The 15,051-nt window shown below is 45.3% G+C and overlaps 1 protein-coding gene across 1 annotated transcript; it reads right to left on the bottom strand.

Moving 5' to 3' along the window:
- Nucleotides 1-4,847: 4,847 nt before the first annotated feature.
- Nucleotides 4,848-10,626, bottom strand: LOC139054508 (uncharacterized). Its single transcript, XM_070531578.1, has 2 exons — nucleotides 10,277-10,626; nucleotides 4,848-8,698 (listed from the first exon to the last, which is right to left on the bottom strand). Exon 2 carries the CDS (start codon nucleotides 8,478-8,480, stop codon nucleotides 7,116-7,118), a length of 1,365 nt encoding a protein of 454 aa, XP_070387679.1. The 5' UTR covers nucleotides 8,481-8,698; nucleotides 10,277-10,626; the 3' UTR covers nucleotides 4,848-7,115.
- Between the last annotated feature and the right edge of the window lie 4,425 nt (nucleotides 10,627-15,051).

Raw genomic sequence — 15,051 nt, 5'->3', positions numbered from 1 at the left:
ATGGTTGGTGATATTGCAGGCAGCACGTTTTACATAGAGACATTTGTGCATGTAACCTTGACTCTGGCTGAAGCAGGGCTTCGTTGAGACCATGATGGCTTTTGTTTAAAATTTCAGTTGTTTTCCCACTGTGCATCATTTTGATAATTTGGAGACAGGATTGTTAGTGTGTGATCTATGCACTGCACTTGTCGGTTTGCAACTTCCAATCTTGGTGAGATGCCTTTTCATATAACAAAGTGCAACTGAACTTCCTGAAGGCATTTGCCTCCTATGTTCAAGGGAAGCAGCCCACATCCGCATACCTTATTCACAGATGTCAATTCTTTTTTTGTTGCTGCTCCGTATTAAAGATGGGAACCCAAGACTGTGGAAGTAGCATGGGCTTGGTGGTCTGGAGCTTACCATTGGTTGTCGGATCGTGCCGCTGACTGCATTTTGCAGCGGCTCATGAGTGCCAAGGGGGCCAGGCAGGAGATACGGCAACAATTCAACGAGTAGCAATGAATGTTTACTTCACATTGTTACGGAGTGGTCAACTCTGCAAGTTTCCCGATGGTGAGCGACAGACATGCTAGTTTGCTCAAAAACTGAAGGCTGAAGTCCATTAGCGAAGACGTCCTTTATAGTGTTTGGAATACCCTCGCTCAAGAAAAGGAGAGAGAAAACGCTCTCCACGCTGGCGGCTGCCGCTCGATACATGGAAGTGTTCAACTAATTTTCTAACCCCCACTGGCTCAGAAGGAAAGGCACTGACATGCGCATACACACACACACACGCACACAACGCTGGCATCTTCCCTGCCGAGGACAAAGAGAAATAACGAATGCACACACGAAGCTTAATCGTCCCACTTGCTGAAGGGAGACAACACTGTGGAGACTAAGCAGACATCAGGGTGTTGTGCAAGCCGTGGGTAAGAAGGCGAAAATGCCTGCACAAATGATAAGGTCTTATTGCTATTGGGGCCTCCTAGGCGTTTTCCAACGGTTGCAGGCGGCTCGGCGTATCTAAAGGGTCCAGCCTTTCGCTGTTGCTTTGGTGGCGCGACACAAATCGTTGACCACACAGGCCAGTCATAACATCAGTTCTTGTGACTAGTTCTTGTGCACGCTCACGGACACTGAGCTTGAACGACGCCATGAATGCTCTGTCTTTTCAGTGCTATTAGAACTGTTCTTGTATTTTCTGTGTATACGAAGTCGATTATAAATCTCTTGTGCATTTTGCAACGTGGCCTTAAATATCCAAGCACTGAAACGCAGCCACATGATCAGAGTAAGCAGCATTCACTTGCATATCATGAGTTGCCAGAATAAATTGAAAATATTGTGCTGCGACTATCATTACTGCGTCATGAAGCAACCAGAAATGACAGTACCATGCTTCACAATGCGACTTTCATTTCTCCCCTGGTGCACTTGTACTTCTCTGGTCCCCTTTCCACTGTGTAGAGCTCCCAGAAAAGCTTTTCTCAGGACAGGGGACCATACTGTGCGCTCAACCAGGTGGCACCCATCACCACAACATTGCCCCAATCAGTCTCACCTTGTCATCTCTCGTCCTGTCCAGTGACGTTCTTCACATTTCAAGGATGAAGGTTTAGCACTGTGCTTCCGATGACTCTTTAGAGCTCTGGGACAGTGCTTCCGCTGCCAGGGATAATGCTACAGAACAGCGAGTCCACTGACGCAGGTACGCAATGTTTGAAGAGACAAAGATAAAACCTTGTGCAGGCTGTCCGACATGCATATACATCTTTTTCTGCGCCTCTTTCTAAACAACAATGCTTTCACTGGTGAACAGGAAGGCAGCCTTTGTTTCTTTTTTTCATTATCGTTTCTCAGTTTTACAAGGCCATAAAAAAATAAAGAAAACAGAAAAGATTGCGAACCAGCCCTGCAATTTTCTTGAATTATTGGAAACGAATATGTGCGAACAGAGGATGCCAAATGAAATGAACAGCCAGGTGCAACAACAAGTCACATCATTCAGGTGGTGCAGGCGGTTTGGGAGGCCCATAAAATGCCTTAATAATGGGATTTATTTGACCGTGAACATGGTGAGAAGGCTGCTTCTGCCTTGCAGTGGTATAAAGACTGCTGCATGTCTGGAGGTTAAATGCTCATCATTCTATCATGCATGGAAGTATTCCGACTATTTAGTGGAGACATGGGAAAGCCACTCAAGCCTACATTAGCAAAATGTGTGGTACTGATTACAGCGAACGCACTCCCTCCATGTTCATGCAACCGAATGTAAACATACTGAAAGCTGAGGTGTACCTGACGAGTGTAGCATTGTGATGCTTGCCAACAGCCCATAGGACAGGAAAGGCAAATCCCTGTGCACGCATAGTGAATTCGTCACTACTGTGCATGCTCATTTCGGCAAACTGGCATAACAGATGTATTGCGAGTGCAATATGTGACTGTAAAGCATGTGGCGCGTCTTTGTCACCATAGCTTGAGCTTGGTGAGAATCAAGTGGTTTGATAAATGTACAACAGAGTCAGCAATGGTGGGACAGTTCTTAGAAACTTCAAAGCATGCCCGTCTGGCTCTACAATGTAAAAAAAAAATTGGCTTTGATCCAAGAGCCAGATCTTTCTGACTGGGCAACATTCATGCACCAGCTTTGTCAGTTTTTTTATGCTCCCACTACTTGTGCTGAGGTTGTGAGAAAGGCCTGGAGAGAGTATACAATTAGAGAATCATGTACCTCTTACATTGTGGATGTCCTGGAATTGTGCTAACGCATGAACACCACCACGTCTCAAAATGATCGAATGCGACATATTAAAGGCACAAGCACTGTTACCTTATATGCCCTTGGTATGCAGAACCCCAGCACTTCTAAGGAACCGCTTTATTCGTGCCGAGCTAGAGCTATGGCGAGGAAGAAGCGACACACTACGTACGGATGAGGAAGATGAAGGAAAGCCACATTGCGCTCACAATATCGCTAACGTGGTAGTTTCCCAAAGGAAGCGGTCACACTACTGCGTATAAAGTGTATGCACAGGGATACTCATGTCTTCCCTGTCCAAGGGATTGGTGGCAAGCACCACAGAGCAGCACTGGTCAGGTGCATTCCAGTTAAATTCTTAAGAATTGAGAAAAGGCCGATTCCACACAAAGAAACGACCTGACACCCTTGCCAACAAATATGTTGAACTGGCATTGAGTTTCAGGTATTTGCGGCCACACATAGGTAAACCAATGGGCAAGGTTCTGACTGGTGTTGTAGAAGTCGCGGGGCGCTTTTTTCGTTGCGACTATAGATCGGATTCATTTACAAGTACTGCTCCAGGAGGGCACATGTAACCGGCAAACAGAGGCCTCAGGAGAGCATTAGACTGGAAGCAGGGCGGTCCCAAACTGGAAGCAGGTTATGTTGCCCCAACCCACGGACCACCCCGACTCCTGCTTTCTTGTCCGCGAAAGCGGACAGCTGATCTTAAAATGCGTCAGAAAATTCGGGAAGTACGACTTACACACAGCCTACGGGCATCATAGATATACTACTAGCACGCGCAGGCCTCGGCGAGCCCCAACCCATGGACCAGTCCGGGTTCTAGCTCTGGTGTCCCCGTTACCGATTTGGTGTCCTGGAGACGCCGCCAATAATATGAAATAGTGACACGTTGTTACTAGTAAAAAAACACGATTTAAGCCGCTAACGCTACGTTCAGCACTGCCGCGCCCAACAACTTCTGCAACACCTGTGAGAACTTCGCCAATCAATGGTTGTTCTTGGCAATACTTAGAACTTGTGAATTTTGTGTACCGTTCATGCTTAACTTTGTAGTGCACTGTGGCTTAATGAAGCACTACGCTTGCGTGTAGCATACGTACAATCTTACCTGATAGACGGTGAACGGGGTCTTGTACATATATCCGCTGAAGAAGAAAAGACTACACCTTCACATGTGTTAAAACACATGCCAAACTTGAAAAAACAAACGTACAATGAACCTCCACACGTTAAAATAGCAAAAGAATCACTTATAAGGCGAAAACTATTGAAAACTTCGCAAGCGCCACGGCAAGCGCAAATCCGCCATTGCTGCTGATATTGATGTTGATCAGGCTGTCCCCTTGCGATCGAGTCGGCAAGCGCGCGGAAGCGCGTTTCTTTATTCTATGGAAGCGCAATTGGCGCAATGTAGCCAAAATAAGTAAATAAAGAAAACTGTGCATCAACTCCAAATACACACACGCAAAATAAAATAGTCGGGATTCTCTATAGCGATGTTTCCAACCCCTTGACTGATATTTCATACAGCTCGTTGCATTAATTAAAATACCTGCAGTGCATTGTTTTCATAACGCGCAAAAAAAAAATTCTGCGCTTAAGTTTACCCGCACAAACACGCGGCGCAAATTCGTGGAACGCCACCAGTGCAGCCCCCACCCTCCAAGAATATATATAAAAGACTAGTCAATAATAATAGCATATAATTATAACGTGAGCGTCGGTGCAATCAATTCATTTATTTGTTATTATTTGAGAATTCGATTTTATTTGTTATAGAAAATCAAATGCAATGCAGTAAACAATGGATAGAATTCAGCATACGGCTTCCTGGAGTCTAAAAAAAAATCTGCCTTGAAACTTGACATGGTGACGAGGCAAATTGTGGGTATACGATTGAAAATAATTGCTATAATGTGTTCGCGTATGAGTAAGCTTCTCAAAAGGAGTTTCAAGTGTTTCCATGGTATGGCAAGCTTATATCTTGATTCATAAAGTTTTTTTTTATTCATATTGGTCAATTATGTTTAAAAAGAGAATTGCAAATTTCAATGGTTTTGTTTTTTACCAGGGGAACACAGAGTTGAGCCACTGTTTTGAAACAAACTTTTATTTAAAGGCAGTTACAAGTAACGCCGACACCCTCACTCATGACAAAACAACTTTCACTTGCTGTGTCCAGACACTTGGTTCAAGTTGCATGTAATGCTTCATCTCCAAGCTTTGCGTGGTTTCTTAAAGGCATTGTGAAATCTACACGGTGTTTTTATTTTACACCTCCTCATCTCACAGCACAAGATCTGAAATGCGTGATTAAGAAGAATCAGGCCAGCACATATTCACAGAAACGAACTCTTCACAGTGCAGTTGACAAGTGCAAAAATTACAGCAGAAACTGTCAGTCACATGATATGAGCAAAACATAACTGTTCTTTTTGCGGGAAAGCCTCAGTCCCATGCCGACATTAACCCATATGGTGGTCATCACTGGCAATGTTTGAAAGATTTTCATAAATTAGAGACTGAATGTCTGGAGTGTTTATCATAAGGGAAGTAGAAACTCACACGTCTTCTAAACAGCACTTTGCAGTGCTAAATGTATGCTGGCTATTGATAGTAATAAATAGTATGACTGTTACAACTGTTAAACAAGACAAAAGCTCACAGGAATATGAAGGCTTGAAGTGATAAACAGTGTTTGGAGGGGGAATGTAGCTGTAATGAACCTTTTGACAAAGATTTGTCTTCGTCAGTGCTGCAATTAAGTTCTGCACAGCAATCTTTATGCACGCTTAGCTCACTTTCCCACACCGTCAATGTAGGATGAAGAGGAGAATAAGATAGTGCGTAGAATGAAGTTGAAGTGTAGAAAAGAAATGGGGAGACAGTGAAAGAGAAGGTAGGAGCATTGTTGTAGATTATTCTTCCAAGGTTGCTCTTCCAAAAGAAAAATATTAAATGTGTAAGGAAGCATTGCCAATTATTATTCTGCCACCATAAGCACCATAAAGGATGCAATATAAAACTGATCTGATATGTAGAGTGGCCTAAAGCTTTCTGCATAGTCTTTACTATCATTATGACACTGTCTGCTGCAGCCAAATATGCAGAAGTTTTCATTGAGTGCTCATGACCAGAGCAACTTATCCAGACTGCACACAACACCACTGCATATACCCTCTATTTTGGTAATCTGAAAAATAAAAGTTTATTCAAATGGGCAATAAAGAACATCACATGGAACACAACATCTAGATAGAATTATGAGGCATGCCACAGTGCGGGACTCAGTATTATTTTGACCACCTTGGGTTCTGTGATGTGCACTTGAATTCAACTACATGCTTTTTTTTTTTCATTTCACCACCACTGAAATGCAGCCACCTTTGCTGGGATTGAACCCGCAGGCTTGAGCTCAGCAGTGCAACATCATGACTACTGCACTACTGAGTGTTTACACAAATTTATAAGTAGCAAAACACATTGGAGGCTTTTGCACACTGAAACACTACAAACCGTCCAATGCGCTTCCTTACATCTATGTACAGACATACCAGCGGCTCATATGACAAGCATGGAGGCGTGCTCGAACACACTACTATCCAACAGCTGCCACATACCAGAGATAACCACTGGGTCTGTACCTATTTTCACAGAATACTTAGCAGCAGCTCATACAACAAGCATGGAGGCATCTCTCGTGCTCTAACACACATACCATCCAGCTGTGACATATGGCTGCACACCACAGACAAAAACAGACGGGCTAATCATCAGAGACCACATGTCATGATTTGTTTATATGCAAGCCCTCAACCTGCTTCTATAAGGCATGACAGCACAGCACTACTGCACCACTTCTCTCTTCCTAACTGCACTGGAGGCTTGTTACCAGTAATCGTGCCCTGCTGACGTGGTTATCTCTTCAGTTTCTATGTTGCTGTCCCTAAGCTGTTATTTAAGGACTTCCTTTCGAGCTTCAGTGGGCCTTGAAAGGCTAGATGATGGCTGCGACAATCTAGGGGTTTTTGTAGAGTGAAATCTTAACAGGTGCACAACTTTTTTGTTGGCTGGTTCATTTGAATGGTCTGGCATCTTTCTTTTTGGGTCACTTTCACTTTCCACAAGCATGAAAACTGGCTCAAACAAATTGTTTGCCTTCTCAGCCACACCCTCAGAGACTTCACCATCTGATATTGCCTGTCTGACTGAGTCCATTTTTGCTCTTAAGAGTGTTGAGCTTGACACTGCTTTGGCTGCTTCCAGCTTTGTTATACTCTGTACAATGTGCAATGCCCGACTTGCCTCACATGCTTCTTTGGGTGAGCTCTCATGGGCCTTGTTGCTGCTAGTTGGATTAGTGATGACCACACAGTGACTGTGCTTGCACACACACTGCGCATTCCTTGCACCTCAAAGGACAGCAAGCACCATCTTTCACTTTTGACACTTTATATGAGAGCCCTTTAATAGATTGAAATGGCACAGTCCATATGCCATCTTCATTTATTTTGGCACAAGCTGCCATTTCAATGCCAGACCTGTCGTTCTTCTGAATTGTTCTCAGCTCCTTACCCTTTGCCCCTTTCATCATCTGGCTAGCCCTTTTCATTAAAAAATGATTTGTCAAGTCCATGAGGGCAGAAATTAGTTTGTCACCATGCTTATTCTGTTTTCTCTCCAGCATAGTATGTTTTAACGTCCTGTGCTTGCTCTCAAGGTGCATGTTAGTGTTGACAGCTGCTCTAGTCCTAAAGCGATAGGCCCACTCTTGTGGCCTAACTGCATAGTGGTCTTTGAAGTACTTGAGGAAGTCCCTCAGTTTTTCTTCCTCACTAGAAAGGAATTGCTTAAAATAATCTTCAAATGCCTTTTCCGCGAGGAACTCTAAGAGTAGCCACACACTATGGTAAACATGTGGCCTTAGCTGTTTCTCTACACACTCGAGTGTCTTCTTACGCCAGTTGTTATCCACATGCCAGGCACAGAGAAGTTTCTGTTTTGCGGCACCTATGACCCTGGACCATGCTTTGTAGAATTGCGAGGCATCATCAGATATCAATGTCTTAGCGGCCACTTTTTGGGCCATGGCCGACTCCAGAGATTTGAAGAATGCTGTCAAAGTTTGCTTGTTCATCTGGTTGCAGATGAAATAAGCTATAGCTACACCTGATCCTTTTTTATCTAGCACCAGAAGAGCGGTCAGCTCAAACTGGTACTCTGTAGTTCCATGTGTGGAGTCAAGACACAGAGTCCCTGCAGGGCCCAATTTTTCTAGTAGCTCCTTCTGAGGCTCTGTCATCAGAACAAGAGCAAAGTCTGCTGAAGAAAATGTACCACTTGGGTCCACTGCACCTTGTGCCTTGTACAGGCAGACAAGTGTTTCACCTTTTTCTTTCATTACAAGCACCCACGTGTCTACACTGACAGCGTCATTAGTGTGACAACGTTCAGGAGCAGCAATGTTAAACTGCTGTTTGATGTTATGCAGGGTTGAGCACTCTGCCAAGTGCACTGGCCTCAGCTTGGATGCCACAGATGTTCTTATTCGCTTTAGTATGGTTTTCATGGGCACACCCCTTTCTAGGTTATCTGCTACACTGGCCTTTTCCTTGTCACTCATTCTCAAGTGCTGAATTTCTGGTTTATGACCATAATGGTTTCTTTGATACCTGACTTTTATGGTGGTGCCTTCAGGTGTCGGACTCTGAGTGTTGTCCATTGTGACGGTAATAAATGAAAGACATATCTTACCAGACCTACAGCTCCCCTGACTTTTCTCCCGACGGTCACTATGACCTTCCTTTTTCCTTGCCTCGCCTGATCTATTACAGTAATAGTGGATCCTTGTCTCTCCACTGGCCAGCTTTTTGGAGTCCCTGGGCAAAATGAACCAGCAGTTTTTGCTACCCTCTTCTTCTGCTTTCCATTCATGAAATTCTGTAATAAAAGCACAAAATAGCATTAGATGGTGACAAGTACTTTGTGGAGAGAGATGCAAACAAAAATAATCACTTTGAAGGCTTTGTACACGGGTAATGTAGCATTTATTTTACTCCCTCACCTTCAACTCGACTGTGTCATGAGGTCACCCTTGATATTGCTCAAATTTCTGTTAAAATTGAATTTCAAATATGCAATGCGCCATAACTTCAAAAAATTTATCATATTAGTTTTGTTTTAATAAGAAACAAATATGAAACTTAAGCATGATCTATGCTCACTCCTTCCTCAATATTGAATCAGACTGTACATTCACAGCAATGCTGTTACGATAAGACAAAGACAAACTGAGAGCACGTGGTGCAAGCTACGGCCCAGAGCAGTGTGAATCCCTTCTCTCAGTTTCTTCTTGAAAAGCTCCTTCTTTTCAAGAAGAGCTTGATTTTTTTTACTGTAGATAGGGGCTTGGCGAGGGAGTGTTCCATCGTCACGCGGTTATGATCTGGCTTGGGCATGCGCCTGGTTCGAGGAGGCAGCATTATGTGTGATTTCAATAAACCAGTTGCTAGTCTGCGTTCGTCCCGTCTTCTTCGACATTGGTGTCTTTTGCCAAGCGCAGTTTAAGTTCACAAAAAGATGTCTTACCAAGTAGCCTCCTAACACACTCTTAAAGAAAAAACGATTGCGCGTGCGTCAAATTTGGCTCTATTTTATGAAATCTACAACCAGAGTCCTTCAATTGAAGGACTGTGGTACTACTAAAGAATTTTCCCAAAGTACGCCGGGAGAGCAAGCCGCTGACAGCCGCAATTGCAAGTGTGGTCCTGGACATACGTCGTCTGCATTCGGACCTATTGCGGCCTGCACTGAGGCGAAGACTGCACCACACACGCAAGTAGCGCAGAGCAACGTACGTCAGAACGCAGAGCAAATCCCTCCTCTCGTTCAAGAAAAAAAAAAAAAAGAAGGGGGGGGGGGGTGCGCGAGCGTCACATTTCGCTCTATTCTATGAAATGTACTAATAAAGAGTTTGCCAACAATACGCTGGGAAACCATCCCGGCGACATCCGCAAATTCAAGTATGGTCCCGGTTCTGCGTCTCTGCCGCATTGCAACGTGATTGAGGCGAAGACTAGGCCACGCACGCATGTGGCACAGAGCAACGTCAGAACGCAGAACAGCTTACTCCTGTCGCTTAAAAAAAAGAAAAAAAGATGTACAAACGTCAAATTTCACTCCACTTGCTGTGCAGGAAAGCAGACCATGCCAAACGTACGTCATGTAGCGCATCGCTGGGTGCGCGCACACATGACCATACAAAACAAACAAATTATATTTAACGAGGATACAAAGTTCAACATACCCCAACGAAATAAATTGGGCACCTGCGCAAAAGCTGCTCTTCGCGAAACAGATGCAGAAAGAAAAAACAAAGGCCCGCAAGGTATAAACAACTAGCTGCTTTTGGAGGCACACTGCGCACAAGAAATTTAAAAAAGTCCGACATATAATATTGCGTTTAAACGTCATTTGCTCACGATGACTGAGAATAAACTTAATAAAACTGTTCCTCACCCTTATTGTTCCGGAACACAGGTGCACGTAGTCAGCCTCGAAGTTGTGCGCAGTGATCTGGTGCACCGAATACTTCTCCATTGTAAGCAGGGAAGTCCCACATACGTCGCATTTCATCAATTTCTTGACACCCACGGCCATTCTGTGAACGTTCCTGATGTGTTGCAGCATGTTCTTCCCCTGTATGAATAGTTTGCTGCAAAATTCGCAGCGACGATCGTCATCGCCGATGGCAGCTCGATCACATACGTGCGCCATTCCGAAGCGGAGAGGCGGCATTTGGATGCACGTGGTTTTGCGTCATTGCACGCACTAGGGTTGTTGTATAACCTCCCCAATCACGTGACACACTAGGTATTCAGTGGCCCCATAGGGACAACTGGAAACCAACTTAGGGAACCAACATCCGGGAACGCAGGGTCACGTGGATGCTGCCTTCTATTGTTCACCGGCCTCAGCCGGCCTGCGGGGAAACGCATGTAACTAGAGCGTCTTGCATGGTGCTGCCACCTGGTGGCGCAAAGCTCAAACAGACAAAACAGCTAATATTGCAGTAACCAAGTGTATTTTACTTTGCTGCGGGTATAAATTTTTGGCAGCAACACAATTAAGCCATTGCCGATAATTTACGCCAGCAGCGAAGTAGAATAGACTTGGTTACAGCAATATTACCTGCTTTTGTCGATTTGAGCTTTGCGCCGCCAGGTGGATGCACCAAGCAGGACGCTCCCGTTTATGGCTCCGCCCCAACACCCCAACTGCGTTAATCCGAATACCGACACGCTAAACCTCTCTAATACACATAAAAACGACGTCTGTCGACACTTGTCGAAAGATTTATTAGATTATCTACCCGCTAGCTACTCGTAAGTTCTCCTACACCGCAAGAGTCACGTGGGTAATGTGACCTCTTAGGGGCAGCGATGTTTTCGGCCGCTCCAACAACCCAAGGACGCAAGTAGACGTAGCGGTCTGCGCATGCGCAGTAACGTCGCCCCTAGTTCTTGCGTACGCAAGCCGCTTGCGTCCCCAACACTAAAACTCCCTATTCGGCCGTTTCTCATCCAGCCGAGTCGGGCTGAGTCACTTGCGTTTCACGAAATAGCGATAACGTGGCCTAGAACGTGCGCGCATCAGCACTGGTAGGTCGCGTATGTTGTCTCAAGAAAGAAAACTAGCGCGTTGGCTCCAACATGCGATGACTCATTCCATTTTCCAGGGACACGCATCCGAGCTACTGAAGCAGACGACGGCTTGTACGCAGCAGACGACGGAAGCGAGAGCCGTTTTCGACAGAATAATCATACGCTTTGAGATAGCTGCTTTATTTTTACTGCGGAGGAAAACTGTTTTGCCTTACCGATAACGCTACATTGAGTGCCTTCATATCAGTTTCTTAGGCGAAACGTCAAGTTGGCGTCACGTTATGTAAGCAAAACCGGGCCACCAGCGCCATTTTGTTTGCGTCGCGCCTACGTCACGCATCGAAGAAAATGGCGGAATGTCCAGAATAGCGCCCCAGCCTGCTTAGCGCCCTGAAAAAATTAGTGGCAAGTATCCCCGTAGTATTGTAGGTGATGAGCGTTCACTAGTCAAAATTGAGCTTTTTTTAAGTTTTAAGGCGAAAGCCTTTAGTTCTTTATGTTTCAAGGTCGCGTTCTAAACGAAGTATCACGTGACCCAAGGAAGGCCAGAGGGGACCCAAAGCATGTCCACCCCTGTATGAGAGACTGATTACCCAAGGTAATTAATGAATCATTAGTGGTTGACATAAGGTGGATTAGGGAGGATTAAGGTTGATTAGAGTGTATTAAAGAAGATTAAGGTGGATTAGAGTGCATTACGAAGGATTACGATGCATGAATAAAGATTTAGGTGCGTGGAGGAGAATTATGGTGGATTAAGGTGAAGTGTTGATGAAAGGGTATTAAGACCGATTGGGGTGGATTAGGGTGCATGAACAACAATCCAATCACTAATCAATCATTACTTTGATAATCATTAATCATCTCTTATACGCGGCTGCACATGCTTTGGTTCACTTCCCGCCTTCCTTCGGTCACGTGATATTTTCTGTAGCTCACAACGGGACCTTGAAACAGAGGTCTAAGGCTTTCGCTTATTAAGCCACACACAAAGGGATGTGCCACAAGCAATACTAGACCAGACGCACGAAGTAAAGCATCTGATCATGTGGCAGAATTATTGTCTGGAGTGTAGAACTCGCCTCAAAGCTCCCTTTAAATCAGTATACCCCGTTCATACGGCTTTAAGAAAAAACCAACCTCCTCATAAACGTTGCCTCCAGCATTATCGATGCTCTTATTAGCATTTCTCAAAATTTTCAACCCCACTGGGGCGCGCAACTGGCCCAAAATAACACGCCTCCATAGAATCCTGCGGCCCGTCCGCGGGAGCCCAGGAAGAATAGCGTGCCGTGCGTAGCCGGCGGGCGAGGAGAATTGAGGAGGAAAGCGCCGTGAGGAGGAGAGTGTCGCTACTTTCAAATTATCAAGGGGCTTTAGGCTCCCCCTACCCCCCACCCCACCTGGCAACCGGGGCCTGCAGTCCTCCGGCCCCGGCCATTACTACGCCACTGTGTGGGTGAGCCCAATGATGAAGATCGACTCTTATTGCGAATGATTGTGCTGCTGGAGAGTCGTGGCTATTGCACAGAGGTGCACCAGTTCCTGAGAGAATTAACACACGGGTGCTAATCGGTTCTGCTTAATAAGTTCCCAGCTGTCATTCAATATAAACGCCCAATTCGGGGCAGCATGTAAATCTGGTAACTTGATACAGGCAAGGAAAACATTTTTTTGACAGTCATGTCTGCAACCCATTAAAACTGGGTGCCCAATGTGGTGCCACACTTATTTTCTTCAATGAACACAACACATCTACAAATATCTCTACGTGCATGCGAGCCATGCCATTCCTTTAATTGCTTCATTATTGTCCTTGTGATAGCGCACCGGATAACTAAAAGTAGCCGTTTATAACATGCTGCTTAGTTGAGCGGACGTAGTTGGAAATGGCATTACATTTAGTTATGAAATATAAGATAAGTGTAACATGTCTTTAGCAGAAATAAGACTCAAGAATAATTTATTTCGTGTACATCTCTAGAAAAAAGCCAAAGGACACAGCTACCTTCTCTTCTTTTTTTCTTTATTTTAGTTAAACAAATTCTGGCGTTTTACATCTGGCGATATCATTATGAGGCACCCTGTTCAGTTCTCACCACCTGGGATTCTTTAATGTGCACCTAAACAGAAGTATGTGTGTGTTTTTCCATTTCGTTTCTATCGAATTCTGCGACCTGGTTAGAACCCGTGAGCTTGAGTTTAGCAGTGTAACGCCATAGCCACTATGTAGCCGCTAATTAAACTACAGCAGTTTTTTTTTTTTTTGGTTGTCAAGCATAGACTGAACAAAAAATTTCACATGGCTTATGGGCCAAAGATAATGTAATGGCTACATAAAACTATTTTCGACGTTTGAGGTCCGACAGCAATAAAAGAACCCGTACCAATTACTCCGTATTCTGTTTCGCGAGGAAGACTGAAACATGCTGTTTTTCTTTCTTTTTCTATAAGAATACTTCCCGTAAATCTTAGTACAGGACGCCGGATGGGGCATATATGTTTTATTTGTTTGAAGCGGCAAAAGCAGGAAGTTTACACGTTTTTCCATCTGTGTTTCGCAAGACCTACTGATGGAAAACTATATGCGCAAAAATGCACACGAAGGATACACGCTACTTGAAGATCAAGAAAAATATTTCTTCTCTAAAGGGAACCGTACAATATGGTAGAATGAAAGCAGACATTGTGGCCGCAATGCACGCGCAATCACCGAGCGGCATTAAAAAGGAGGAGGAATAAACTTTATTAGTTGAAATGAGCCGACGGTAAAATCGTCCGAGGTGGGCAGCGTCCCTAGTCCAGGATGCCGTGGGCCTGAGCTGACAGCTTGGCCCTGCTCACCAGGCGATGCTGGTCTTCAGGGGTCGAGCTTGTCAGCTGTGCCCAGTGGCGTAGCAACAGGGGGGGCCGTGGGCCCCGGGTGCACGGGGCCATCAGGAGGGGGGGGGGGGGGGGTGTCATATACGTCTGAAGATACCCGAAAATTGGCGATATCCTCGCCTTCCTCGACTATACCCGGGGGGGGGGGGGGGGGGTGACAGAAGAGCTAAGGGCCCCGGGTGCCAGACTACCTAGCTACGCCACTGGCTGTGCCTCCCACTGCTCGACAGTTGGTCCGGTGATGGACGGTGTCGATGGGTTTTTTTTACATTCCCGTACCATGTGGTAGAGGGTATTGGGCGTGGAGCAGAAGGCGCATTTGTGAGTATAGCTCGTAGGATACATGGCGTATAGCTGGGTGCCGTGCAGGAATGTGCCGGTCTGTAGTCTTTGGAAGATCACCGCCTCTTCTCTTGTCAGCTGGGGATGCGGGGGTGGATAGAGCCTTCTACCCAGTCTGTAGTGGCTCAGGATATCGCCGTATCTTTTCGGGACGCTATCTTGTTGGTCTACTGGTGCTCGTGAACCTAATAATAATAATAATATTTGGGGTTTTACGTGCCAAAACCACTTTCTGATTATGAGGCACGCCGTAGTGGAGGACTCCGGAAATTTTGACCACCTGGGGTTCTTTAACGTGCACCTAAATCTAAGCACACGGGTGTTTTCGCATTTCGCCCCCATCGAAATCTCGTGAACCTGGTGGGATAGCCCGGAGAATGTGATCTCGGGCAGCGGCATTAGCTG

The sequence above is a fragment of the Dermacentor albipictus genome, chromosome 1 (genome assembly GCF_038994185.2).
Source record: "Dermacentor albipictus isolate Rhodes 1998 colony chromosome 1, USDA_Dalb.pri_finalv2, whole genome shotgun sequence".
Classification (NCBI taxonomy): Eukaryota; Metazoa; Arthropoda; class Arachnida; order Ixodida; family Ixodidae; genus Dermacentor; species Dermacentor albipictus.
Note: the sequence above shows the minus strand (reverse complement) of the source record. Positions and strands in the feature narration are given on the sequence as shown.

Bases quoted from the DNA above. Each gene is read 5' to 3' on its own strand.
- LOC139054508 (XM_070531578.1), bottom strand. From the start codon at position 8,480: ATGGACAACACTCAGAGTCCGACACCTGAAGGCACCACCATAAAAGTC.